We start from the raw sequence: 26,290 nt of genomic DNA on the forward strand, positions 1-26,290 counted from the left end.
TTCCCAACCCCGCTGGTGCCGCCCTAAGGTACTTACTTTAAAGTATTTTCCTTTCCCTGCTTTTGAAGCCACAATTTGAGGCGCTCGGGTTCCAACTGCCCTGTAGAATGTCTGTTGCTGCTGGTAACATGACGTAGAAAACTAACACGCTTAGCGAGATAAAGCGTGTTTAAAGTCCCCCCAGCCTCCTTTTCGTCACGTAAATAATCTATACCCAAAAAATATTTCATTCTCACCCCCCCCCCCCACAACCTTCATATCCCTCTTGCTTGATCATACCTTACCGTTTATGACAAGCGAGCGTTCCAAGTCTTCTGCTTCTTACGCATACTACTCCTTTCCTCCAACTCCTGATCGTAACTCTCCATCAGAGAGCTCGAAATCCACCTCAAGAACTCCCTCTCCTCAAACCGCGCGAACGTCCAAGAGTATGGCTCCCTCACCAGCGGCCGGCAAGACACCTCCTGGCCAAACACCATCAACGCCAACAAAATCAAGGAACAATCCGGCATCGTCCAAGCTCGGTCAGTCACAAAGCGCCACCGACTCACCTCAAGGTGCCGCAAAACAGGCGAACAACACTCCTAAGAGCGCTGTCAAGAAAGCTCAAGGCGCCAACCCTCCCAAGACTCAGTCTCCCAAACTCGGGCCACCGAGGACGAAGCCTGGCCAAGCTGGTCAGACGGCGAAGGGTGCCGCACCGCAGGCGCCGAAAGCTCCAGCTCAAGCTCAAGCTCAAAAACCTGTCGAGGACACCAAAAAGGATGTCGAAGACACAAAGGAGGAAGACAAGGGCATCGACTTGAAGGACAACGACCCTGCCGATGAAGCCGACAACGAAGAGACCGATGCTCCCATGGGCAAAGTCAGTCAAACCGGCAATGAAACCGGCGAGGAAGCGAGCTCGGCTGTCTCTACCGCTGATGATGATGCCGAGGACGCCGTTGGGGGTGCCAACGAAACTGCCGAAGACACAGCGGAAGACACAGACGTACCGGATACGGACCAAGCTGAAGATACGGCTAACGAGTCTGCAGAAGATGTCACCGGCGCAGCTGGTGGACTTGCAGGCAAAGCTAAAGAAGGTGCGGACGGCGCTGCTGAAAAGGCCCAAGACACAGCTGAAGACGTTGAAGAGAAGGCTGGCGAGACTGCTGATGGCGCTCAAGACAAAGTCGGTGAGACTGCTGAAGGTGCCGAGGAGACCGCCGGCGAGACTGCTGATGGCGCTCAAGACAAAGTCGGTGAGACTGCTGAAGGTGCCGAGGAGACCGCCGGTGAGACTGCTGAAGGCGCTCAAGAGAAAGCTGGTGAGACTGCTGAAGGTGCCGAGGAGACCGCCGGTGAGACTGCTGAAGGCGCTCAAGAGAAAGCTGGTGAGACTGCTGAAGGTGCCGAGGAGACCGCTGGCGAAACTGCTGAAGGGGCCGAAGATGCTGTTGAAGAAGCCGGTGAAGGTGTCGAGGCTCCAGAAGTTGACGGGGTCGAGGATGCTGCTGAAGGTGTCGCCGACGAACTTCCAGTGGATCTTTCGGTGCTCAAGGGTCTCGAAGTCGGCGAGGGTGGAGAAATCCTTGGTGCCGACGGCGAAGCAGTAGGGAAGATCGAAGAAGGAGACCCGGAGGACCTCGTTGGAAAGACTATTGCTGATGACGGAGAAATTCTCGACGAAGACGGAGATGTCATTGGCCGCGCCACTGTTCTCCCCGAAAAAGCACAAGAGCTGGCCGATAAAGCGAAGGGCGATCTTCCTGACGTCAATGTGCTCGATGGTCTTGAGGTTGGCGAAGGTGGAGAAATCTTGGGACCGGACGGAACACCACTGGGCAAAATCACCGAAGGTAATCCAGAGGATCTGGTCGGTATGACGCTGAACGAGAACGGAGAGATCGTCGACGAAGATGGAGATGTCATCGGCAGAGCTGAGGTCGTGCCAGGAGAGGCCGCCGACAAGTTGAACGAAGCTGGCGAGGAAGTTGGCGAGGAAGTTGGCGAGGAAGTTGGCGAAGAGGTCCCCGAGGTCCCCGAGGACGCCGCCGACTTTGACCATGCTGCCAACATCGCCGAGATCGCTTCGGGACTCACACCAGACCTCTCTATCCTACAAGGCAAGAAAGTCAACAAGAAGGGCAAGATTCTTGACGAAGAGGGAGAGGTCATTGGCCAACTTACCGAAGACTCTGATCCCAAGAAATGCGCAGGCAAGATTCCCAACGAGGAAGGCGAGATTCTCGATAAAGATGGCGAGGTTGTTGGTAAAGTCGAAGTTGTCCCTGGAGAAGCCGCCGACGCTGCCATGAAGGAACTCCACCCCGAATTGGTGGAAAAATTGGAGGCGGCTGAACAGGCTGCGGAAGAGGCTGAACAGGAAGCTGAGGTCCCACAATTGCCTGGACTCGACATTTTGGAAGGCTTGAAAGTCAACAAGAAGGGAGAAGTCCTGAATGAAGACGGAGAGCCCATTGCTCGTGTCTCTGAGGGCGAGATAACCGAGCTTGCCGGAAAGAAGATCAATGCTAACGGCGAAGTACTCGACAAAGAAGGCAATGTCATTGGTAAGGTGGAGCTCATCCCAGAGGCGTTCCCAGATGTTCCCGCAGAGGGTGAGGAAGAGGGCGCTGAAGAGGATGGCGCTGGAGAGGAGGGCGCTGGAGAGGAGGGCGAGGAGGCTGCGGTAGAGGCTCCTCAGCTTCCAGGCATGGATATTCTGGAAGGACTCAAGGTCAACAAGAAGGGAGAGGTCGTCAACGAGGACGGCGACGCCATCGCCAAGCTGGTTGAGGGTGACCTCGAGGCTTGCAAGGGCAAGAAGATCAACGCCGGAGGTGAGGTCATTGATGCTGAGGGTAATGTTATCGGCAAGGTCGAATTGATCCCGGAAGCATTCCCCGACGCCGTGCAGCCCGAAGAGGCGGGACCAGACTTCTCAGTGCTAGAGGGGTACAAGGTCAACAAGAACGGAGACGTAATCAACGAAGACGGCGAGACACTTGCTAAGCTGGTTGAGGGCGACCTCGAGGCCTGCAAAGGCAAGAAGATCAACCCGCAGGGTGAGGTCCTTGATGCCGAAGGCAACGTCATCGGTAAAGTCGAATTGGCCGGTGCTCCTGCTGCAGAAGAGGAGGCGGAAGAGACTGGTCCAGAACTTCCTCCACTCTCTTCCATGGAGGGCATGAAATGTAATAAGGCTGGCAAGATTGTCAATGACGATGGCGACGTCGTCGGTGAACTTGTTGAAGGAGACGTTAAGAAGCTTAACAAGATGAAGGCCGAACTCGATGCCGAAGGTCAGTTCTGGGATGGCAAAGGAAAGGTCATTGGGAGAGCCGTCACACTTCCTATTGAGGAGCACGAAGAAGAATCGCCATTTGCAGGCCTTGAAGGTCTTGTCGTTGTTGCTGACGGATGGGTCGAGGACGAGAACCAAAACAAGGTGGGTATCCTGACTGAAGGCGATCCCAAGAAATTGGTTGGTAGGGCAGTGGACGAAGACGGAGACGTCATCGACAACCGCGGCAATGTTGTCGGTCACGCTGAACGCTACGAGGAGCCTGAAGAGGAGGAGGAGGTCAAAATGGATCTGTCAATTCTCAAGGGCCTTGCAGTTAACAAGCAAGGCAATGTCATCGGTCCTGAAGGCGTCCCAATCGCTCGTCTCGTGGAAGGCAACGCAAAGGAGCTTGCCGGCAAAAAATGCGACGAGGAGGGCCAGCTCTGGAACGATGCCGGCAAGGTCATTGGACGTTGCGAGCTTATCCCTGACAATGAGCGCGAGGCTAAACCTGAAGGTCCTTTCGCCGGTCTCGAAGGCTGTATTGTTGTCAAAGACGGCATGGTTGAAGATGAAGATGGAAACCGAGTGGGAGTTGTTGTCGAGGGCGATGCGAAGCGACTTATTGGCCGGGCTGTTGATGAAGATGGAGATATCATTGACAGATTTGGTAATGTCAAAGGTCACGCCGAGCCCTACGAGGAGCCTGAAGAAGAGGTTGTCGATCTGTCTTCCTTGGAAGGAAAGGTCGTCAACAAAGCTGGTAACGTCGTTGATGAGCATGGCACAATCTTTGGCCGTATTGCCGAGGGTGACCCGGAGGAACTGGCTGGAAAGAAGGTCGATGGTCAAGGTCAAATCTGGAACGACAACGGCAAAGTCATTGGCCAGGCAGAACTCCTTCCAGGAGGTCGAACGCAAGCACCGGAAGGTGCATTCGCTGGCTTCGAGAACCTCGTTGTGGCCGATGAAGGTATGGTGACAGATGGCGCAGGCCAGATTGTTGGCAAGCTTGATGAAGAATCCATGCCAAACGCTGAGAAGCTTAGAGGCCGCAAGGTTGACGAGGATGGAGAGATCCTTGACAAAGCCGGTAATAGCATTGGCAAGGCCATCCGATGGAAGCCCGAAGAGAAGGAGAGACGCGTCAATCCTATGTCGGGCCACGTGGTCAACAGCAAAGGCGAGGTTCGCGACGAGAACGGTGAATTGCTCGGAATGGTTACTGATGGCCACCTCCCTACCCTCGTTGGCTGCGAGGTCGATGACAACGGCTATGTCGTGGACAACGATGGCAACAAGATCGGCGAATGTACACTCATGGAAAACCTCCCAGAGGACGAGGACGTGGGCCCAACGGAAGAGGAGCTCCAGAAGGCAGAAGATGCGGAGATCGCGAAGAAGATGAACAACATTGTGCAACAGACCATTGAAAAGATGCAACCAGTCTGCAAGAACATCACCGATGTAAGCTTCTCCGCGTCCTATCCCATTCTGACTGCCAGCTAACAAGCCCACAGCGCATGGACAAAGCAGACCGCACGCCAAAGGAGGAGCTTGACGAAGAAGAGCTCGTCAAAGACGTCAAGCCCATGATCGAGGAAGGCAACCGCATTCTGCAAGAATGCAACGGTGCCATCCGAGGACTCGACCCAGACGGACACATTGCTGCCACCGCAAAGGCGCGAGCTGCCGCCGGCGAAGCCACGCCTCAAGAGAATGCTCTCGCCAACTCGCTCAAGGAGCTCACATCCACCATCGTACAGACAATCGAGAACGCAAAGAAGAAGCTGAACGACATGCCCCACGCCAAGAAGGAGCTCAACCCTCTATGGGGCCTGCTCACAGAGCCTCTGTTCCAGATCATCGCCGCCGTCGGACTGCTGCTCACCGGCGTCCTCGGTCTGGTCGGCAAGCTGCTCAACGGTCTCGGTCTCGGTGGTATCGTCAACGGCCTGCTCGGCGGCTTGGGCATCGACAAGCTGCTCGGCGGACTGGGCCTCGGTAGCATAGGCAAGTCGCTGGGTCTCGGCGGCGGGAAGAAGAAGTAGTTGAAGAGCGGCTAGGTCTCGTGCATCTATCTGTTGGTCAAGACTGCTTGCTTGCTTGTACACAATCACGGCATGCCCCCCCCCTTGGCAGGGGGGGGAGAGGGGGTTCTCAAACAAAAAGGTCGTCCAGTTCTTTGAATTTTAGCATGTACCTGCTTAGTACCATACCTATGTAATACCAATCTCATCCTTGATTCCAGAAATATGGCCCCGCCCTCAATGTGACCTCAGGTCGACGCGACTCATGTCGCGCCCACATCGGTTGCCCACGCTCCGTAGTGATCATTTACTGCAACTTCGGTTTGCGAAGAGGAGGCCACAGTGTCGATGGCAAGGGCTGGGGATGTGGGAACGTGTGATGATGGATGATGGGCTTGGAAGGGATCGTTGGGAAAAAGGCGGAGGGAGAGAACAGTCACGGAAAGCGCAAGTCGTCACGTCAACGTCAACGTTGAGTATTTATTTCCTCTGATTATAATTTATCTTGTGCGGTTTGCTCTGCGAATAAGATGTTCTGCTAGTATGTTGCTTTCTTCTAAATTGACATATCACCATCCCTCATAATTCAATGCACGCTAACTTCGAAAAAGACTCCTTGATGCCCTGCAGCGCAAGAGAAACTCTCTCGCATTACATCCAGACCCTGGTTTCTCTGACCATCACGGGAGCTCTTCCCAGCTCATTGGAGCATCATTCGGCGAGCTGCGTATGGAGTCGAATGCAAATACTGAGACCTGGTTCGATCCGCCTGCCGCCATACCGCCTTCTAGTCACCCTTTTGTACAGCTCTCCCATTTGGCACATGCTTCTCAGGTGCATAGCCATTGGACACACTCCTCTCACCCACCGTATCTTGACCCGGAGCAGGCTTTGGGGTGATTGTCAGACAGTTGATGCCTAAATAGGTACAGATGCTATTGATGACCAAGAGCGCCCAACGGAAGTAGACTACTGTAGCGAACACGAAATACGCTCGTAGATACCAGAGTTCTACTTCTGCAGTGACTGGCGATAGACCAACTCTTGGAAGGTTACCCAATATGGCGCCACCGATTAGAGGGATCAGCATCACGGTCCAGTAAGGAAACGGCTGCCGTGTTAGATGGGCTAGGATTATCTTTGTTGTCATGCGTCCGAAAACGAACGACATGGTTAAACAGAACAGTACCAGCCTGTTCTCACGCATCAAAGTTGAGTAAGGTGAATAGAGCCAAGCGCAGATGGAAGCTGTGTAGACAGCGATTGGCGTCCACTCCAAGAATACAGGAGCGACAGGAAGACCCTGCTCACGACGAGCCTTGATGACATTGTAAACGCAAGCCGGCAGGTGGGCGACCAAGAAGGTGCCAAATATGATTGGGATCCAGAGATCGATGACAGAGTTGTGCCCAATAATCTCGGAGTGGCCCACTAGGTCTGAGATAGGGTGATGCCACATTTGGGGTCCGTAGTAGCCCGACAATATCATGAAAGTACAGGCGAGTATGAGTCCCTCTGGATCAAATTAGCAGAAAATTTGAAGGCGTGAACAAGCCGCCGTACCTGTAGGACCGTTGAAATACCCCAAGTACAACGTGTGAGTGTGGTATGTCTCCCATGTGGAGAAGAACATAGGCAAACATGGTATCAGAGCAGTGAAGACTCCCTTGGGAGTAGGTCCCAAAGCCAAAGCAGCTGTTTCGCACAAACTTGCCAGCGTACAGTTCAGAGAGTCGATGCCATGACTTGCCGATGGTTAGCATCACATCCATCGTATCTCAAAAGGTCCGAACGTACTCGAATAGCTCCCCTAATCCACTAGACTGTCCTGTACGCCGCGCTTGCTTTCCGTCGACATTGTCCATTGTTGAATACCTAGGACACAAGGACGTATCAGCACTCCCGCTCAAACGCTTTTTAACTATCGCTGCTCACATCCATAATCCAACGGCAAAGCTATAATACAGCCATGAAGGACCCTAGGGCTTGTTCAGCAACCCAAGTACACAGACCGCTAAGGAAGAGCTGATGCAGATATTGTTGCTCACCGGTCCCACTAGATCCGGCATCCAGATCTCTAAACATATGACATTGGTAAGAATGAAAAAGAATCCTAGGAGGGTGACCATGTTTGGGGCAAGCCATAACGGTAGTAATTCCACGAATGCGTTCCACTATCCACGACAGGTTGGCAAGCCGTCAGGCGTGCAGGGAGATGGGGTCCACATACATAGTGCCGTAGAATGTAGTGAGATATGAGGGATTTATCGACGCTCGAGTACTTGTAGGACTTGAGGTGGACGAGAGCCTCTTCCGATACACATTCTGCAGCAGCTGTACCTAGAAGCAATCACCTTGTCAGTGATATCCACGTCCATGCAGCTGACCACTGGGCTCTTCGACAGACTCGAGCGAGGGTTTGAGATGAGAGGAATGTGAGATTACTTTTCTTCATGCTCCCTGCTTCCACTGTAAATGCCTGGTCTTCGCGTTCTCGATACACGGGGAGAAGTGACATGGAAGGACAAGTGCAGCACCTTTTCACTGCATGTTCAAAAGGGTATGGGTATGGCCAAACTTCAGTCAAGGCATGTACGACCGTAAATATAGATACTTTCAGTGCTCACGTTTTGAAGCTTCCGAGAATACTGGGCCGACGTTTTGCCGACGCCTATGATCTCAGGGTCTCACTAGTGAGCTAGTGAAATTTAGCGGTAACTTAGATTATAATATTATATATATTTTTTTAAATCTTTTAATAATTCGAATAATTTAAAATAACGAATTTTAGATAGAGATTATTAATTTAAGAGATATCTTCTACTAATAAATCTTCGCTGTTAATATTTTAAAAAAAAAAAAAAAAAAATTTTTTAAACTTTTATATAAAAAATTATTAATTCGAATTTTTTAAATTTTAGAGCGTTATTATTTAGCTTACTAAAGATTAAATCTATAAATAAATAATTAAGAAGTTTAACTAGATAGGTTAAAAAAAAAAAAAAAAAAAAAAATAGCTAGTTTATAATTTGAATAAAAAAAATTATTCGAGAATTTTGAAAATTTCACTTTTTTTGATTTTTTTGTAATTTTTTTTAGATATAATTTTCTAGAATAAATAATAATAGTAATAATAATAATAATAATAATAATAATAATAATAATAAAAATAATAGAAATAATAGATATAATTTTCATATATAAAATAAATAATAATAATAATAATAATAATAATAATAGAAATAATAGAAATAATAGAAATAATTATTATAAAAATATTAAAATAATTATAAATAATTTAATTATAAAAAATAAAAATAAAATTATAATTATATTATATATAAATAAGTAAAAACTTATAAATTAAATTTATAATTATTTTTTTTAATTAAGATTATTAAGTAAATAAATAAATAATTTTTAATAAACGAATTTTAATAAGTAATATTTAAATTTCTTACGCTTTAATAATTATAAAATAAATTTTTAATATTTTTAAAAATTTGAAAAGTATAAATAGCGTTTTAAAATTTTAAATTTTAAATTTTAAAATTTTAATAAAAAATAAAAAAGTTATTATTATTATAAATAATATATATTTTTTTTTTAATAAAGAAGATATAGAAGAGCGAGATTTTAATAATTATAAATATTTATTAAAAAATTATTATAATTTAATTTATATATATATATAATATAAAAAATATTAATTATTTATATAATTTATAAATAAATATATATAATATTAATTTTATATTAATAATTTTATAAATATTTCTAAAATATCTTATAATAATTATTTATAAAAAATAGAGAAATATTATATTTTTATAATAAGAAATATATATATATAATTTTTTAAAAAATTAGAAAGAAGTAGAGATATCGTATTAATTAATAATATATATTCTATAAAATCTTTTATTAAAATAAAAACTTTTAAATAATAAAATAATTATTAAAATAAGATATTAAATAATTTTAATTTATTTAAATATATATTATTTAATAAATAATTTTTATTTATAAAGATTTAATTAATTATAATTAATATAATAAATTCTTTTTTTATATATTTATTATAATAATATATTATATAAATAAAGATTTATAAATTAAATTTATAAAATTAAATTTTTCTAAATTAAATTAAATTTTAATTTTAATTCTAAATTAAATTAAACTCTAATTACTTATTATATATTTTTAATTTATAAATATATATATATAAAGAAAAACGCGTTTAGATTTAATTAGAAAAATATATTAAATATAAAAAATTAATTTATAATAATTATTTATAAAAAATAGAGAAAATTTATATTTTTATAATAAGAAGTATTAAAATATTAAAAAGAAATAGAGATAATATATTAATTAATAATATAAATCTTATAATATTTTTTATTATAATAAAATCTTTTAAATAATAAAATAATTATTAAAGTAAAATATTAAATAATTTTAATTTATTTAAATATATATTATTTTAAAATAATAATTTAATATAAAATTATAGAGAGTATATAATATAAGATTTTAGAGAGCTAAGTCGTATTTTTAATATTAAGAGTCTTATTATTACTTAATTTCTTTATAATATTCTTTATATTTATTTATTATATTAATTTTTTTTATATTAATTAAATAGATTAATATAAAATTATAAAAAATAAATTTATTATATTATTATTATTAATAATTATCTTTATAATATTCTTTATAATATTCTTTATAATATTCTTTATATTTATCTATTATAATTTTTTTTTTTTTATTTTTTTTTATAAAATATTAAATTAAGTAATTAATTAAATAATTAATTAAATAAATAATTAATATAATATAAGATTTTAAAAAGCTAAATCGTATTTTTAATAATAATAATTTTATTATTATTTAATTTCTTTTAATATTTTTTTATTTTTTATTATAATATTTTTTTTTTTTTTATAAAGTATTAATTAAGTAATTAATTAAATAATTAACTAAGTAAATAATTAATATAATATAAAATTTTAAAAAATTAAACTATATTCTTAATAATAATAATTTTATTATTATTTAATTTCTTTATAATATTCTCTATAGTATTCTTTATAATATTCTTTATATTTATTTATTATAATTTATTTTTTTTATAAAATATTAAATTAAATAATTAATTAATTAATTAATTAAGTAAATAATTAATATAATATAAAATTTTAAAAAATTAAATTATATTTTTAATAATAATAATTTTTTTATTATTTAATTTCTTTATAATATTCTTTATATTTATTTATTAATATTTATTTATTAATATTTATTTATTTATTTATTTAATAATTTTAATTAAAAAATAATTATAAATTTTATTAAAATTATTATTATTTAAATATTTAAATTTATATAAAAAAGTATTTTTAATAAAATAAATAAATTTTTATCTTTAAATATTTATATAATTATATTTAATAATTTAAATAATTTATCGAAGATTTCGAGTTAAAAGATATATTCTTCGAAGATTTCAAGCTAAAATATATATTCTTTAAATATTTCGAGGTTTTCTCTATTATTTAAGAATTTCGAATTTTTCGAAACTATTATTATAGCTAATAAATTTTATTTATAAATTTTAATTTTATACTAGTCTTAAAGAAGTAAGCTTCTAAAAAAGTGAAATCTTAATTAAAAATCTCTAAAATATCGCAATTTCTTATACTTCTTCTTTTACTCTTTAATATTCTTAAAAACTTTATATATTTTAAACCTCTTATAATTTTTATCTATAATATCTTCTAAGCGATAAATACTTTTATAATCTTATTTATATTAAAAATATATTATTAATATTTAAATTTTTTATAGACTTAGATTAACTACTATGAAGAATTTAATTTTAAAAATTCTAAATTAAAAGTATCAAAATTAATTTTAAATTTTATTAACCCTTTAGAAGTCTTAAAAACTTCGAATTTATTAGAAGTCTTAAAAAACTTAAATTTATTAATTTCGAATTTTAAGAATATTATAAATATTTTAATCTTAAAAAAATCTTCTTCGAAAGCTTAAAAAAATAAAATTTTAATAGAATTAGATATCGAAGTATTAAAGTTTCTAAATAAAATTACTTTAAAAGATATATTTTTAAGATCTTCGAAAGATTTAAAAAGTAAGAATCTAGCTATATTCTTTAAATTAGAAGCTAATTTTAAAAATAGTAAAAAATATAGAATTAAATATAAAAGTTTTAAAGAATAAGAGTAAGTCTTTCGAAAAGTTTTAAAGAATATAAGTAAATTTTTAAAAGTTTTAAAAGATATAGATGATTCTTCGAAAGCTTCGAAAGACATAAATAAGGCTTTAAAAATTTTAGAGGATTTAGATAATTTTTTAAAGGTTTTAAAAGATATAAATAATTCTTCGAAAGCTTTAAAGGATATAAATAAGGTTTTAAAAGTTTTAGAGAACTTAGATAATTTTTCGAAGGTTTTAAAAAATATAGATAATTTTTTAAAAGTTTTAAAGAATATAAATAAGATTTCGAAAGTTTCGAAGAATTTAGATAACTTTTTAAAGGTTTCGAAAAATATAGGTAATTCTTTAAAAGTTTCGAAGAATATAAATAAGACTTTAAAAGTTTCGAAGAACTTAGATAACTCTTCGAAAATTTCGAAGAATATAAACGCTATTTTAAAAGTTTCGAAGAATATAAATAAGATTTCGAAAGCTTTAAAGGATTTAGATAATTTTTAAAAGTTTCGAAGGATATAGACGATTCTTTAAAAGTTTCGAAGAATATAAATAAGACTTTAAAAGTTTTAGAGGACTTAGGTAACTCTTCGAAAGTTTCGAAGAATATAAACGATTCTTCGAAAGTTTCGAAGAATATAAATAAGGCTTCGAAAGTTTTAAAGAATATGAGTATAGCTTCGAAAGCTTTAAAAGCTTTAAAAGCTTTAAAAGCTTTAAAAGTTATAAAAGTAAAGAAAGATAAAAATAAGATCTTAAAGAACTTAATAGATTAAGACTCGAATATTACTTTAAAAGATTTAGAATATCTAAATATAATTTTAAAAGGTTTAAAAGACCTCGATATAATCTTAAACTATTTAAGAAATAATAATATAGTCTTAAATTATTCGAAGAATTTAGATTTAATCTTAAAAGATTTAAAATATCTAAATATAGTTTTAAAAGATTTAAGAAACTCTATTATAATCTTAAAAGACTTAAAAAATCTCGATATAATCTTAAAAGATTTAAAAGATTTAATTATAATTTCGAAAATTTAAAAGAGTAGTAAAGATAAATTTAATCTATTTATAAATTTTCGAAATACTCTTATTTAAGTAAAGAATTTAAGAAGATTTATAATAATATCGAAAGATTCGAAGAAAAATAATTTAATTTATTCTTTTAAGAAGTTTATAAATATTCTTAATTATATTAAAAATATTAAAGATAAATTTATTCTTCAAAGGAGAGTTATACTTTTTTATTCTTATATAAAATTAATAAAGTTAGACTTTATTAGAGATATTAATCTCGAATTTAAATAAGAATATAAGTTAATTTAATAAAAAGAGACTCGTAAGATAGTTTATTTAGATTTCTATTATTATAAATTTATAAATTCGAATTTCTCGAAAACTTTAATTTAAGTTTCTAAAATTTAAAAAATTTATAGAATTAAATTTAGAATAATTTTATTAAGATTAGATAAAAATTAGTATATTTTCTTTCTTATTTCTCGATATTATTAATTTATTATTTAAAAAATCTTTCTATAGTTATAAATTCTATAAATATTTAATATATCGTAAAGATTATCGAATTCGTATTTATTAATCTTTTTCTAAATTTATATTTTATAAATTAACTTTTTCTCTAGATATTAAATTCTAAGTAACGACTAGATAAATTAGAGGATAAAGAGCTTTTATTATATAATTACGTACTTTAGATAATATAATTTATAATTTTAAAACTCGATTCTTTCGAAATATCTTTTCTTCGAATATTTTAAGATTTTATTAATCTTTTAACTTTATAGAATATTATTATCGAATTATAGCTAAATAGATTCGAGCTATTTTAAAAAGCTCGAGAATTTAAATATTTTAATTTAAAGATAAGAGTTTTATAAATAAGTAAGAATATATAATTTACTAACTATTCGTAGAAACCGATTTATCTTAAATTTTATACTCGTCTATTAATATATTCGTTTTTCTCGAACTTACTTTAAATATAAATACTAATTCGATTTTTTCGAAGATTATCTTCTTAAATTTATAATAAATATTAAAAAGAATTAATTAAATCTTAAAAAGGTTTATAATTTAATTTAAATTATTCTAATTTATCGAATATTAATTATTTAATTTAGCTTTAAAATAATTATATTAATAATTATTTTAAAAAGAATTTATTAAAGAGTCTTAAAGATAAGTCTAAGAATTAATATATAGACTTATTTCGAATTCTATAAGAATTTAATAATAATTACTTTCTTCGAAATTCTCGAATTCTAAATTAATTCGAAATATTTATATTTTAATATAATCTAGATAAATGTTATAGCTAGTATAGATAATATTTTTCGCTATAAATATAAAATATTATAATATTAATAAATATTTTAATATTTTTCTTTAAAATTTTTTAAAAAGCTTAAGATTATTAATAAAGCTATTATTAATTTAATTAATAGTATTAATAAATATTATAATTTCTTTCTTTAGAAAATTTTTAAGAAGCTCGAGATCGTCGATAAAGTTATTATTAATTTAATTAATAATATTAATAAATATTTTAATATCTTTCTCTAGAAAATCTTTAAGACGCTTAAAATTATTAATAAAGCTATTATTAATCTAATTAATAGCGTTATTATTATTAAAATTAAAGAGAACGATATTATTATATAAAAAGATATATAATTATTTTAAAAAGATATAATTAATATATAGAATTATTCTTCGAATTCTATAAGAATTTAATAAAAAATTTTTTTTTTTAAAAATTTCGAAAAATAAGTATATTCGAAATATTTATATTTTAAATATATTCGAAGTAATTAAAGCTTAAGTATATTAATAACTTCTTTTATATATATAATATTTTTAAGTTATTAATTATTCGAGCTTTATAAAATTCTCTTAAGATATTATTAAATTATTATTTTAATTATAAAGATATCGAATAATATAAAGCGTATTATAATCTATACTTTATCTACTTTAATTATATAATTTTTAAAGATTTTATCTCTTATAACTTATTAGATATTATATCTCTTTTTATTAAAAAGAATAAGTTTTATAAACTTCGAGATTTTCGCTAATATCTATAAGATTATTTTAAAATTAAGTTAGAAAATATTAAGGAAACTACTTCGAATTTAGAGAAAATTTTATTATATTTCGAAGTTTTTAAATCTTATTAAATTTATTTTTTAAGAAATATTATATTTATTAAATTTACGAAAGACTTAACCCTTTTAAAAGTTAGAAATATTTATCTATTCTAGATATAAAGAAGATATATTAAATTAAGAATATTATCGATCGTAGTATATATAAAAGAGTTTAATTTCTATTAAATCGTATTAGATAAAATCTACGATAAATTTAAATCTCGAGACTTTTAAAGAGAATTAAAATTCGAAATTCTCGAAGATATAGATTAATCTTAAAATTTAAGATTTTTAAATTTATTTTTAAATTAATATATCTTTTTATATTATAATATAATTAATATTTAATTAATTTAAAAATTAAAAAGCTTAATTTAATAATATTCTAAGATAAGAATCTTATTAATTTTAAGTAAATATTAAAAAGTAATTATATAGATTAAAGTTATTATAATACGTTCTCGAGTATTTTTCTAAACTTAAAGATTTAAAGTTTTTAAGATTAATAAAGATTATTATTCTAGCCGAAGTTCTATTATATTATTAAATCGAAATAACTTTTCAAATTTTTTAATATTTATTACTCTTATACTAATATATATCTCTTCTATTTATATCTACTCTCTATAAATTAATATTTATATTTTTCGAGATTATAAGATAATTAGAAAATACGAATCTTTTTATAATAAATAATTTTTATATATCTTAAAATAAATATAGAAAATAAAGAATTTCCTTATTATTTTCTATTCGAATCTTTCGAATATTATTAATTCTCTCTATTACGAGCGTATTCTATATCCTTAACATACCACTTAGCCCTCTCACCCATTCGGGCCTAGCGTGTCTTAGCAGAGGCATTTATCTATTACTTAATATCTTTCTTCTACCTATATAGTTTGATACCTTAGTTATCTTATTCAAAATATCTATATTAATATTACATCTATATCGATTCTGATATTATAACTAAGGTTAACTTACTTATTTTATTTATATTAGCGGATGAATTTAAAGAAACGCGCTAAGAAAGGCTTTAGTAAGAAATCAAGTTAAGCTATCGTATTTCTAAATAAGCCTACTAGATAGGTAATTCGATTTCAAAGCGAATCGGACTTGGCAAATAGTGGTTAAGAGATAAATAAGGTATTAGACTATTCGTACGGCTAGCGAATCGAAAGAAATAGCTAACACCATCAAAACACCATTTGCAAGCTTCCCCGCATACAACTTCTCTACAAGATAAGGGACCCCCTGGGCGGAGTAAGTGCATTCGAAAGGGCACTATTCAGAGCACCTACAGTCTTCTTGACGCCTCAAACGATTAAGAGATAAGTGTGTTAAACCCCCGCAAAGAAAGACTCCTTGGGCTTCACAGTGAAAATTTTTATTCTCAACACCGAATAATTTCGACGCGTCTTGGAGAAACTTCACTGTTCTCTAGTACATCTGGTGTCCCCAACACCCATTCTTTCGGAGCATTTAAACTCTTCTCCACTTTGTTTCAAAACCTTCTTTTTTCCCATAACGAAGTCTAACATCGAAAGAATAGATCAAATCAAGACTCTACTAGAGTAAACCAAGTTCCGACGGATATTAGTTCTATTAGATAATATCCCTAACGAGGCGGACTCGGTAGATATATCTTGGGATGTCGCTAATAGTCTATAACTACAATATTAAGCTAAGTATTAACCCGATGAATTTATAACTATATTGAATGAAATTCGCTAGGAGCGAGATGATTTCCGGGAGATTGCTACTCGATATCACGCCGTCGTTATAGAAAAGAATCTAGCTATAAACGATTTATATTAGGCCTATAGAATAATCGAGGAGATAAATTAACTAGCCCGAGACTTTCAGAAGGATATAACTTTCCTGTAGCGGAAAGTCAATGGCCTTGAAATACAGTTAATAAAAGACTTACGGCTATTATCGATCGAGGAGGAACGCACGTCTAGACGTTTAAAAGAGAAATCAGTTAAGATTTTAGACCTACCTCTATTTATCGACGATAGCGATCTTATTTAAGACGACTAATCCTTTAGAATAAAATAGAAATTTAAGATTAATAGCGATTATTATCTTATTAAGAACTTTAAGATAGCTTACGTAATCTTATAACTCGGCGGTAAAACTATATAATATACGATATATAGAAGACTTCGAAACTCCACTAACTTATACCAGTCTTTCACTAAAATCATAAACGAGTTAATCGATATCTACGAGAACTTAGATCGACGTAGTAATATATTACGTAATATATATACTCTATAATAAGAAACCCGAACCTTTATCGACTTCTATTTAGACTTTATTCGACTAAATATTATTTTTAATATTAAAGAAATCGTTATAGTGAAGTATTACCTTCTAAATAAATTGAGAAAGAATCTAAGAAATTTATAGGAGATCGTAGGGGGTTTTACCACCTTAAAGGCTACAAAGAAATATCTCCAGAAACTGAATAACTTATACCGTGCTAGATATAAAGATATAGAGTTTACGAAGGCTACTATCAAGTCGATTACTACACGAACCGCGGCTAATATACGCCTTATATCTATTACTGAGGCTATGACCGCTACGCCTTTAAATGTTAAGATTAATTTAAAATTAAGGGAATTAATATGCTATAACTGCGGTAAGAAAGACTACTATCGAAATACCTATATAATAGCTACTTAAATTGAGATCGGCAAAAAGGCCTTTAAGAAAGCACGACTCTACGCGATAGATATGAACGAAGAATTCGAAATTAATAACGTCGACACTATAGATAGTAATGATGCTTTTTCGAATTTGAGAAATGAATAGCCTCTTTTAAAGTTACGATAAGAGGTATTTATAAAGTATATCTAATAGATACTTTTAATAACGCCTTAGCACGTTATCCTTTTCGTATATAAGTTACGCTATTCTTATAAGAGAGAATCTATCTACTTAAGGACTTTCTTATAAATAATAAATATATCGGTGCTTATATAGTTATAAATAAATTCTTAGTTCTAGCGATATATAAGGCCTTATATCTAGAATTACTTCTACTATTACGATCTAAATTACTAAGAGATTATAACGGCTAGATCGTAAAACGATTAATTATATACTGCTTACTTTTAATAATAATAGTGGAAGGCTATTGAGAAGGAATATATCTAATGCTAATTGCATTATTAAAATACGATATAATAGTTGAAAAACTATAGATAAATAAATATAGAGTAGTTCTTAACATGTTATGGGATAAGATACTCTTTCTATCTAATCGATATAATTATAATAATAATTAGATATTAATAATAAACGAACTCCCTTTCTATTAACTCCGGAGCTGCGATTATCTATATCACCTACTCTTCTATCTATTATATTAAAACGATAAAGCCCTCCCTTATTCACTTATGATAACGAAATTAATTCGAATATCTTCTTATTAAATAAGAATAAGAATAGTAAAAAGCTTAAGTTTATTAATATCGCTGAGATTAATATAGCGGCTTACTACTAACTAGCTCGTGAAAAAGGTAATAAACTGTTTATATTGATAATGAATGAGATCTATAAGAATACGCTAATATTATATATATCTTCTATTATCTAGATATCTCGCGGTCCCCGTATATCGATTAATAAACTCTGTTTCTGTGACTTAAAAAAGAAATATAAAAGGTGTTATGGTTCTAACTGCTCTATTTAGATTAATAACATCGACGAGGTTAGTTCTAAGGAGGTGAAACGTAAGTTATCTTCGAAGTACTACGACTATCTAAATGTTTTCTCTCAGCGTAGCACAGCAGTGGTGATAGAAAGCATGTAGATTCAGTGGTGGGGCCATCAGCTATTATGTAGCTGATGGAGAACAAAGCACTGCTATCTATGGCTAGCTATATGAAAGGAATAATGATGGAATATGTATGGAAGGATGTAGAAGGAACGCATGCATAGAACATGAAGGAACTAGATACGCTGATACTCCCCTGTCTAGTGATATCCAAATACCTCTATTCCAACGCTAAAATCATGTATTATTCTAGTGCTCTGGTCCAGGGTCCTCCGAATCGCTGGTTTTTTTTTTTTTTTTTTTTGGTGTTTATACTCCTTCTTGACTTCCTCAGTCTAATGACATCCGTTTAGAATCCTTCGAATCGTTTGTTTTAGCTTTGGTAGGATGTATCGTATCCAGCCAAGTAAGACACATTTGAACCCTTGTTTGGCCATTTTTCCCTTTTGTTTGTGCTTGTAGTCGTGGGCGTAAATCGTCGTCCTAAATGGCCTTAGGTGAGCTATGTTTGGCTTCTTTCCAGTGAGGGCCTCATATGGTGTCATGGCTATCTTTCTTAATGGGGCCGTGGGTGAGTAATTTGTGTTTAGAACAGCTGTTCTAATTGCCTCAGCCTATAGGCCTGGTAATAGATCTGCAGCTATTAACTGGGTACGTGCCTTCTGAATGAGAATGTCATTGGTACGCTTATCAATGCTATTCTGTTTAGGTGAATCGGGCATGGTTAACTCTTGTCGTATGTCTTGGGAGGCTAGCCAGTCTCGGGTTTCCTCGTTATCATACTCACTATCGTTATCAAAACGGATATACTTGGGGGTGGTATGGAACTGCGTCTTGACTATGGCAACAAAGTTCTGTAGTGACTTAAGTGCCTGGTCCTTGGTTTTCAAGAAGTCTACTTACCGGAATCGAGTCTTTTGATCGGTCTTTGTGGAGCAATAGTAGTGGCCTCCTTTGGAGCGGGGTAATGTTGATCCGCTATTAAAGAGGTCTGTGTGGATGCTATCAAAAGCATTTTCTACCTCAGTCATTGGTTTGTGGCTTGGGGTCTTCTTCTGTTTTCCATAGGTGCATGGCTCACAAAATTGTCTTTTGGTGTTGCCTATGATTTTCATTCCCTCTACCATAGCCGGTAGCCTGGTAACGTCATTGAAATTCAGGTGGTCTAATGCTTGATGCCATTCAATGGCTGTTGTCTTACGGTGGTTAGCCTTCTTGATAACCGCGGCTATGGCGATCTCTTTGGTCATTGCAGCTTTAAATGATGTGAGTCTCAGCTTGCATAGTGTGTTTATCAGTTCTCCCTTAAGGATAGTGTCGTTATTGTCGTTATAGACTCTTAAACGGTCCCCCTTTCCGGTGTAAGTGAGGCCGTTACGTTGGAACGTGCCTAGGGAGAGTAGATTTGTGGATAGACCTTCGACGTAGTGGACGTTTGCAAGTGTGAGTATGCATTCTTCGTCCTCGCCGTCGTCATTCTCAATGAGGGTCTCCAGCAGGGCATTACCCACGGGAATATGTCATGTGGAATGAGGCTGCATTATCGAAATACCAGCCGTCGTCACGTGATGTCGTGACAGCCTTCGCACAGGCCGCCCTTGCAATTTTTGGTTTTTCGGTAGATCCGGTGGAGGTAGTAGGCTTGCTAGCCTTCTTTTTCTTCTTGAATTCCTCGATATGGTCCTTGTTTCTTTTAATCCACTTAGTGGAGGCCTGATCGGGGTTGGATAGCCAGCAAGTCCTACTATGGTGGCGACCACAGTCGTCACACTTGGGCTAGGGATTGTAATTGTTGTTGTTGTTGCGGTCATTGCCGCCGTTTCCCTTGTTCTTGTTGTTTGTGAATATGGCCTTGCCATTGGAGTTATTGGTACTAGTTAGTTTCTGACGACGTTCTCTATTAAGGAGTTGTTCGACGATATAGTCGAAATCTGGTTTTAATAGCCTTCCGTTGGCGTCTTTGCCTCGGCTGTTTAAGACGATTTCTACAAATGATTTGTAAGAGGAGGGAAGTCTATGAAGGAAGGACGTTGTGATCTTCCACGTGTAATGGTGGCCTAACTCAGCGAGTTTTGTTTTGGCCTGTTTGATTGCCTTAACGTACTCAGTGACTCCTTTGTAGTCAGCTAAGCTTACACGGCTAATGGTCCTTCACAATACTTCACGGGAGGTGTATTCTTTGGATTTGTATACACCTTCGAGTGCTTTGATTATGTTGTGTGTATTATGGATACCTGCGATGTGGGCATGACTATCTGATTTAAGAGATATACGGATATTGCCTTCAATTTATGAGTTAGCGGACTCCCATTTATCGTACTCTTCGTCCCCTTGTGGCTGGGTTAGTGTTCCAGCGAGGATCGAGTATATTCCAGCTATCTAACAGCAACCATACACCGTTTAATATCAGCGGTCCCAATTGGATGCTCCCTTAAGCGTAGGGATGTTGACTGTCGATAAAAGCATAGCGAATTTGAAGATCTTCTTGGGCCGTGACTGTTTAAGCTTTATTTGATTTGCCTTCTGGGCCCGTAGGTTATACAATTCCTGTAACTCCTCTGGTGTGGGTGTGATAGGCTGTTGGCCTTCACCGTCTTGTTGTCCTGATTTGCCCATTGTGGCTAGAAGGACGTGTGTGTGTGTTTTCTTTTGAAATTTGATGTAATTAGAATGTTAATGTATTACCAGCATTAATTGGGGGCTTATAACCTCTTAGCGTAGCACAGCAGTGGTGATAGAAAGTATGTAGATTCAGTGGTGGGGCCATCAGCTATTATGTAGCTGATGGAGAATAAAGCATTGCTATCTATGGCTAGCTACATGAAAGGAACAATGATGGAATATGCATGGAAGGATGTAGAAGGAACGCATGCATAGAACATGAAGGAACTAGACACGCTGACATTTTCGATAGAACTAAGGCGAATATACTTCCCCTATATCGTTCTTATAATCATAAGCTGAAATTTAATAATAGCTCTAATAAAACGAAACTTTCGAAAAGTAGGATTTATTTAATGTTAGAATATAAGCTAAAATAGATAAAGAAGTATTTGAATGAATATCTAAAGAAGGGATTTATAATATCAAGTTATATATTATTCGTCTTATCTATTCTATTCGCGGAAAAGTCGAATAGAGGATTACGTTTTTGTGTGGATTATCGAAAGCTAAACGCTATTACTAAAAGGAACCGATACTTAATTCCATTAATAGATGAGGTTTTAATAAGAATTTAGAGATATAAATACCTTACTCGGTTAGATATTATAGCCGCGTTTAATAAACTACGTATGTACCCCGATAGCGAAGATTTTACTACTTTTATTACCTCTCTGGGAGTATATAAGTATCGGATTCTCTTTTTCGATCTAATCAACGGCTTAGCCACATATTAACAGTATATAAATAATATTCTATTTGAGTATCTAAACGATTTCTACTAGGTCTATCTCGATGATATACTTATTTATAGTAAGATAAAAAAGGAATACATTTAATACGTTAAATAAATTCTCTAGAAATTGAGGGACGCCGGCCTTTAGGTGAATATTCTTAAGTGCGAATTCTACGTCTAGGAAATTAAATTTCTAGGTCTACTGGTGTCTATAGACGGGTTACGAATAGACCTTATTAAAATTTAGGCTGTTGTCGAGTAAATTATATCTACTAATCTTAAGGAGATATAGACCTTTATCGAATTTTATAATTTTTATCGGCGATTTATTAGAGATTTCTCTAAAATAGTTAAATTCATAGTAAAACTCACCGCAAAAGAGGCTATATTTGATTGGTCCCCAGTATATTAAGAGGCCTTTTATTTCCTTAAAGTCGCTATTACTAAAGCTTTAATTCTACGTTATTTCGATAGAATAAAAGAGGCCGTTCTAGAGACTAACTCTTTCGACTATATTAACGGAGATATTCTTTCTTAATACGATAATAAGGGAGTACTTCACCCGATAGCCTTCTATAGTAAAAACCTTACTTCAGTAGAGTGTAATTATTAGATCTACGATAAGGAGTTACTAGCCATTATTCGCTATCTTAAATACTGGTATTCTAAACTGAAATACATTAACATCCCTATTAAGATCTTCACGAATTATAAGAACTTAATATACTTCGCTGAAGGAAGAGACCTCAGCCATCGCCAGGCCCGCTATTTGAATATGTTGTCCGAATTTAATATAAAGATCATTTATCGATCTAGGCCTTAGAATGTTAAGGCGAATATACTTATACGAATGGCTTGAGTATAAATTAATCAATTTCGAAGACGAACGATTACGCTAATAGTATTAAATAATTTTTATTTCTAATCGATTGAAGTTAGATAGCGAAAGTATCGATATATATATAATTAACGACTTTATTTATTATAAAGTAGTAGGCGCTAATAAAAAGAATAACTATTATATGAAAATTCGTAACGCTATTGTCGAGAGTAAGAATAAGTTTCGAGGGATTATCTTTAATAAGTGCTTCGTATAGAATAGGGTGCTTTATTATAAAAATCGTTTATAGGTATTCGATAATATATATATTGATATTATTTGAGAGGTATATAATTAACTATTCTACGGCTATTTCGAGATAGTATATACTTATAAACTACTTAAAAGGAGTACTATTAATGAGGAATAAGAGCGATAGTAATCATCTACATTTAGAATTGCTATATCTATTAGAGGGCTAAGATACTCTAAGATCGAGAATATAGTTTACTCTAGTCTCTACCGATTTTATAAAAACGATAATAAGATATATCGGTTGACTTCGTTATAGGCTTGTTTATATTCGATGATTATAATGCTATTTAGATAGTAATCGATTAATTTACCAAGAAACGTTACTATATAGTCTATTCTAACATCGATGAAGGTACTATCGCTAAAAAGACAGTCAACTTATTACTTAAAAAAGTATTTCGTCTATATGGCCTGCCGGCCTTAATAATATTAAATCGAAGACCTTAATTTATAGCTACTATATGAAAATTCTTTTATAAGTGATTAGATATTATAGCTAAGCTATTAATAGCTTTTTATTCTAAAATTAATAAATAAATCGAGCGAGTAAATTAGAATATAGAGCGTTATCTTCGAATATATTGTAATTATATATAGGACGACTAGATAAGATAGCTACTTATTATCGAGTTCGTCGATAATAATATTATCTTAGCGGCTACTGATATTTCATCTTTCCTCGTAAATAAGAGATTTTATTCTCGAATAAGTTTTAGCTCGGATATTACTAACTACGAGATTACTTATAAGCGTCTTAATACTACTTAGATAGAGAATATCACGGATTATATAAAATAGGTTCTTAAGTATATTAGAAGTAATATGGATTGTACTTAGAAGGCTATAATTATATAAGCTAATAAGTATTGATAAAAGATTACCTTTTAGATAGGCGATAAGGTCTTTCTAAGTAGTAAGAATATTACCTCCGATCGTCCTTTCCGTAAATTGGATTATAAGAGACTTAGCCTATTTAAGGTTATAGGCCTTATAAGAACCTTATATTATCTGAAACTTTTATTAAGTATAAGAATCTATAACGTCTTCTACCTTAATCTATTAAGTCTCGCTGCGAATAACCCCTTATTAGAATAGATAAATCCACCGCCGAAGCATGTGATTATCAACGATTGAATCGAATAGGTTATTAAAGAAATACTTATATCCAAGTTAATTAATAGTTATTTTAAGTATAAAGTTAAGTAAGAAGGTCTCGATAATAATCTTATCTGGTATAATATGGACGGCGGTGAATTCGAAAATTGTTAAGATCTAGTAGATGACTTCTATAAACGATATTCTAAAGAGCCTTATCTATAAGAGTTAATTTATGAAATATCGAAACTATCTTAGATACCCCGTTTTTAATCAAATTGAAACCGTTCGATATCTTCACAATAGCCTTATTTTTTTAGAAGCCGAGAATCGATTCCTTAGGTCTATATCGATCACAAATTACATCATATAGAGTTTCCCGCGTAGGGTTCCCTTATTAATAGATATCCAAGCACCTTCTGAAGCCATAGTACGTTACCTATAGATCTCACTCTCGCAGTCGATAGCCTTCATTAATATCGGTTATATGATATTTTATAAAGAAACTCATTAATATCGAATTAGAGTTCTTAGCGTCTACGGCTCGGTTCGGTTCGGTTCGATTCGGGAGCCCTCGACCAATTACATCGCGCTATTCCACGAACCTTTCATCCGCTCAGATATAGATTCGGAAATTATCGCTATTTACCCCTACGCCCATAAACACTATTTTCACTACACTATATCGATTTCCTTCTAGCTAGGCTCCCTACATGCGCCTATATCTCGGCTAGCGACGTCGCTAGGGCGTAAGTATAAAGAGCTGCTACCGTTCTTAATACCTCTTATGAAGAAAGTTGCGATGATGTGGATCCCGGATACGGTTATTTCTTTACTGCTTTTATTATTTTTTAGACGTTAAGCGTGTATATATATCCATTTTTCTACCTTTCTATTTATTAATTATGAAATATGATTTAATAAAGGGGGGGGGTAGTGTTACGAGCGTACCCTATATCCTTAATATACCACTTAGCCCTCTTACTCATTCGGGCCTAGCGTGTCTTAACAGAGGCATCCATCTACTACTTGATATCTTTCTTCTACCTATATAGTTCGATACCTTAGTTATCTTATTCAACATACCTATATTAATATTATATCTATATCGGTTCTAATACTCTCTATCTTATATATTATTATAATATTAGAAAATAGTAGCTCGTATTTTTAGAGTATAATTATATATATTCGATATCGTTTTCTTCGTTATTCGAGATTCTTAATTTATTTAATTATAATTATATAATATATAAATTTATAAAATAATTAATTTTAATAAATACTCTCTAGAAATATTAAGTTTATCTTTAAAATCTTTAAACTTAATATAAATAAATATTCGAAATAATTAATACTATCTATAATATACTTTTAAAATTTTTTTATTTATTAAAGCTTAAGTAATTTACTTAATTTAATAAAAAGAATTATAACGTTTTTAATCTTCTATTTTATTAATATATAAACTTTTAATATCTTTAAGCTATTCTAATTCTAAAGTCTTAATATATTCTTTATTTTTAAGAGTTTTAATTTAATTATCGATTTCGAATTAATTTTAATTTTAAAAAATTAATCTCTCTAATATTAATAAATGATCTATTCGTTATCTTCGAATTAATTAAAGTAATAGAATTATAGAGTAAGTTATTTTTTATAAGTAGAATACCTCTTAATATTTCGCTTAATTTACTTCTCGCTATATAAAAAAAAATATTTTTAAAATTCTTAAATAAGATCTTAATAAATATTTTATAAATTTCGAAGTATTAGCGAAATATTACGAGAATCGAAATCTTCGAAAATTTAAAAGAAAAATCTATAGAAATATAAATAAATTATAATCTTTAATTAAAATATTAATCTTAAAATAAAAGCTCGAGATTTTTATACTTCTTAATAAATTACTACTCTTTATAAAATTCGATTAGTTTATATTAACGCTAGGCGAAGAATATATTAAGAAGTTATAAATTAATAAATCTTATAAATTTCGAGATTCGAAAATTTAGAAGATTATTTTATTTATATAAGGATTTATATAATAAAGCTCTAGCATCTCAATTATTAGATATTACGACCTTTTAAAATAATTCTTTAGCTCTTATATTATAAAAATCGTAATATTATCTTAAAAAATTCGAAAATAGATTTTAA

General features: G+C 33.6%; 3 protein-coding genes across 3 annotated transcripts; 1 reads left to right on the top strand and 2 right to left on the bottom strand.

Annotated features, from left to right (window-relative positions):
- Positions 1–430: 430 nt before the first annotated feature.
- On the top strand, positions 431–5,322 carry HO173_008415 (uncharacterized protein; the record flags this gene model as incomplete). Its single annotated transcript, XM_037310315.1, has 2 exons — positions 431–4,738; positions 4,792–5,322. 2 exons carry the CDS (start codon positions 431–433, stop codon positions 5,320–5,322), a joined length of 4,839 nt encoding a protein of 1,612 aa, XP_037162901.1.
- Positions 5,323–6,088: 766 nt separating this feature from the next.
- HO173_008416 (uncharacterized protein) lies at positions 6,089–7,819 on the bottom strand (the record flags this gene model as incomplete). Its single annotated transcript, XM_037310316.1, has 7 exons — positions 6,089–6,816; positions 6,865–7,046; positions 7,099–7,176; positions 7,237–7,280; positions 7,350–7,475; positions 7,532–7,641; positions 7,747–7,819. The coding sequence occupies 7 exons, from the start codon at positions 7,817–7,819 to the stop codon at positions 6,089–6,091; spliced, it is 1,341 nt and encodes a 446-aa protein (XP_037162902.1).
- Positions 7,820–20,909: 13,090 nt separating this feature from the next.
- Positions 20,910–21,119, bottom strand: HO173_008417 (uncharacterized protein; the record flags this gene model as incomplete). Its single annotated transcript, XM_037310317.1, has 1 exon — positions 20,910–21,119. The coding sequence occupies one exon, from the start codon at positions 21,117–21,119 to the stop codon at positions 20,910–20,912; it is 210 nt and encodes a 69-aa protein (XP_037162903.1).
- Between the last annotated feature and the right edge of the window lie 5,171 nt (positions 21,120–26,290).

Source organism: Letharia columbiana (assembly GCF_014066305.1).
Source record: "Letharia columbiana isolate WasteWater2 chromosome Unknown Sc0000030_s1, whole genome shotgun sequence".
NCBI classification, from domain to species: Eukaryota; Fungi; Ascomycota; class Lecanoromycetes; order Lecanorales; family Parmeliaceae; genus Letharia; species Letharia columbiana.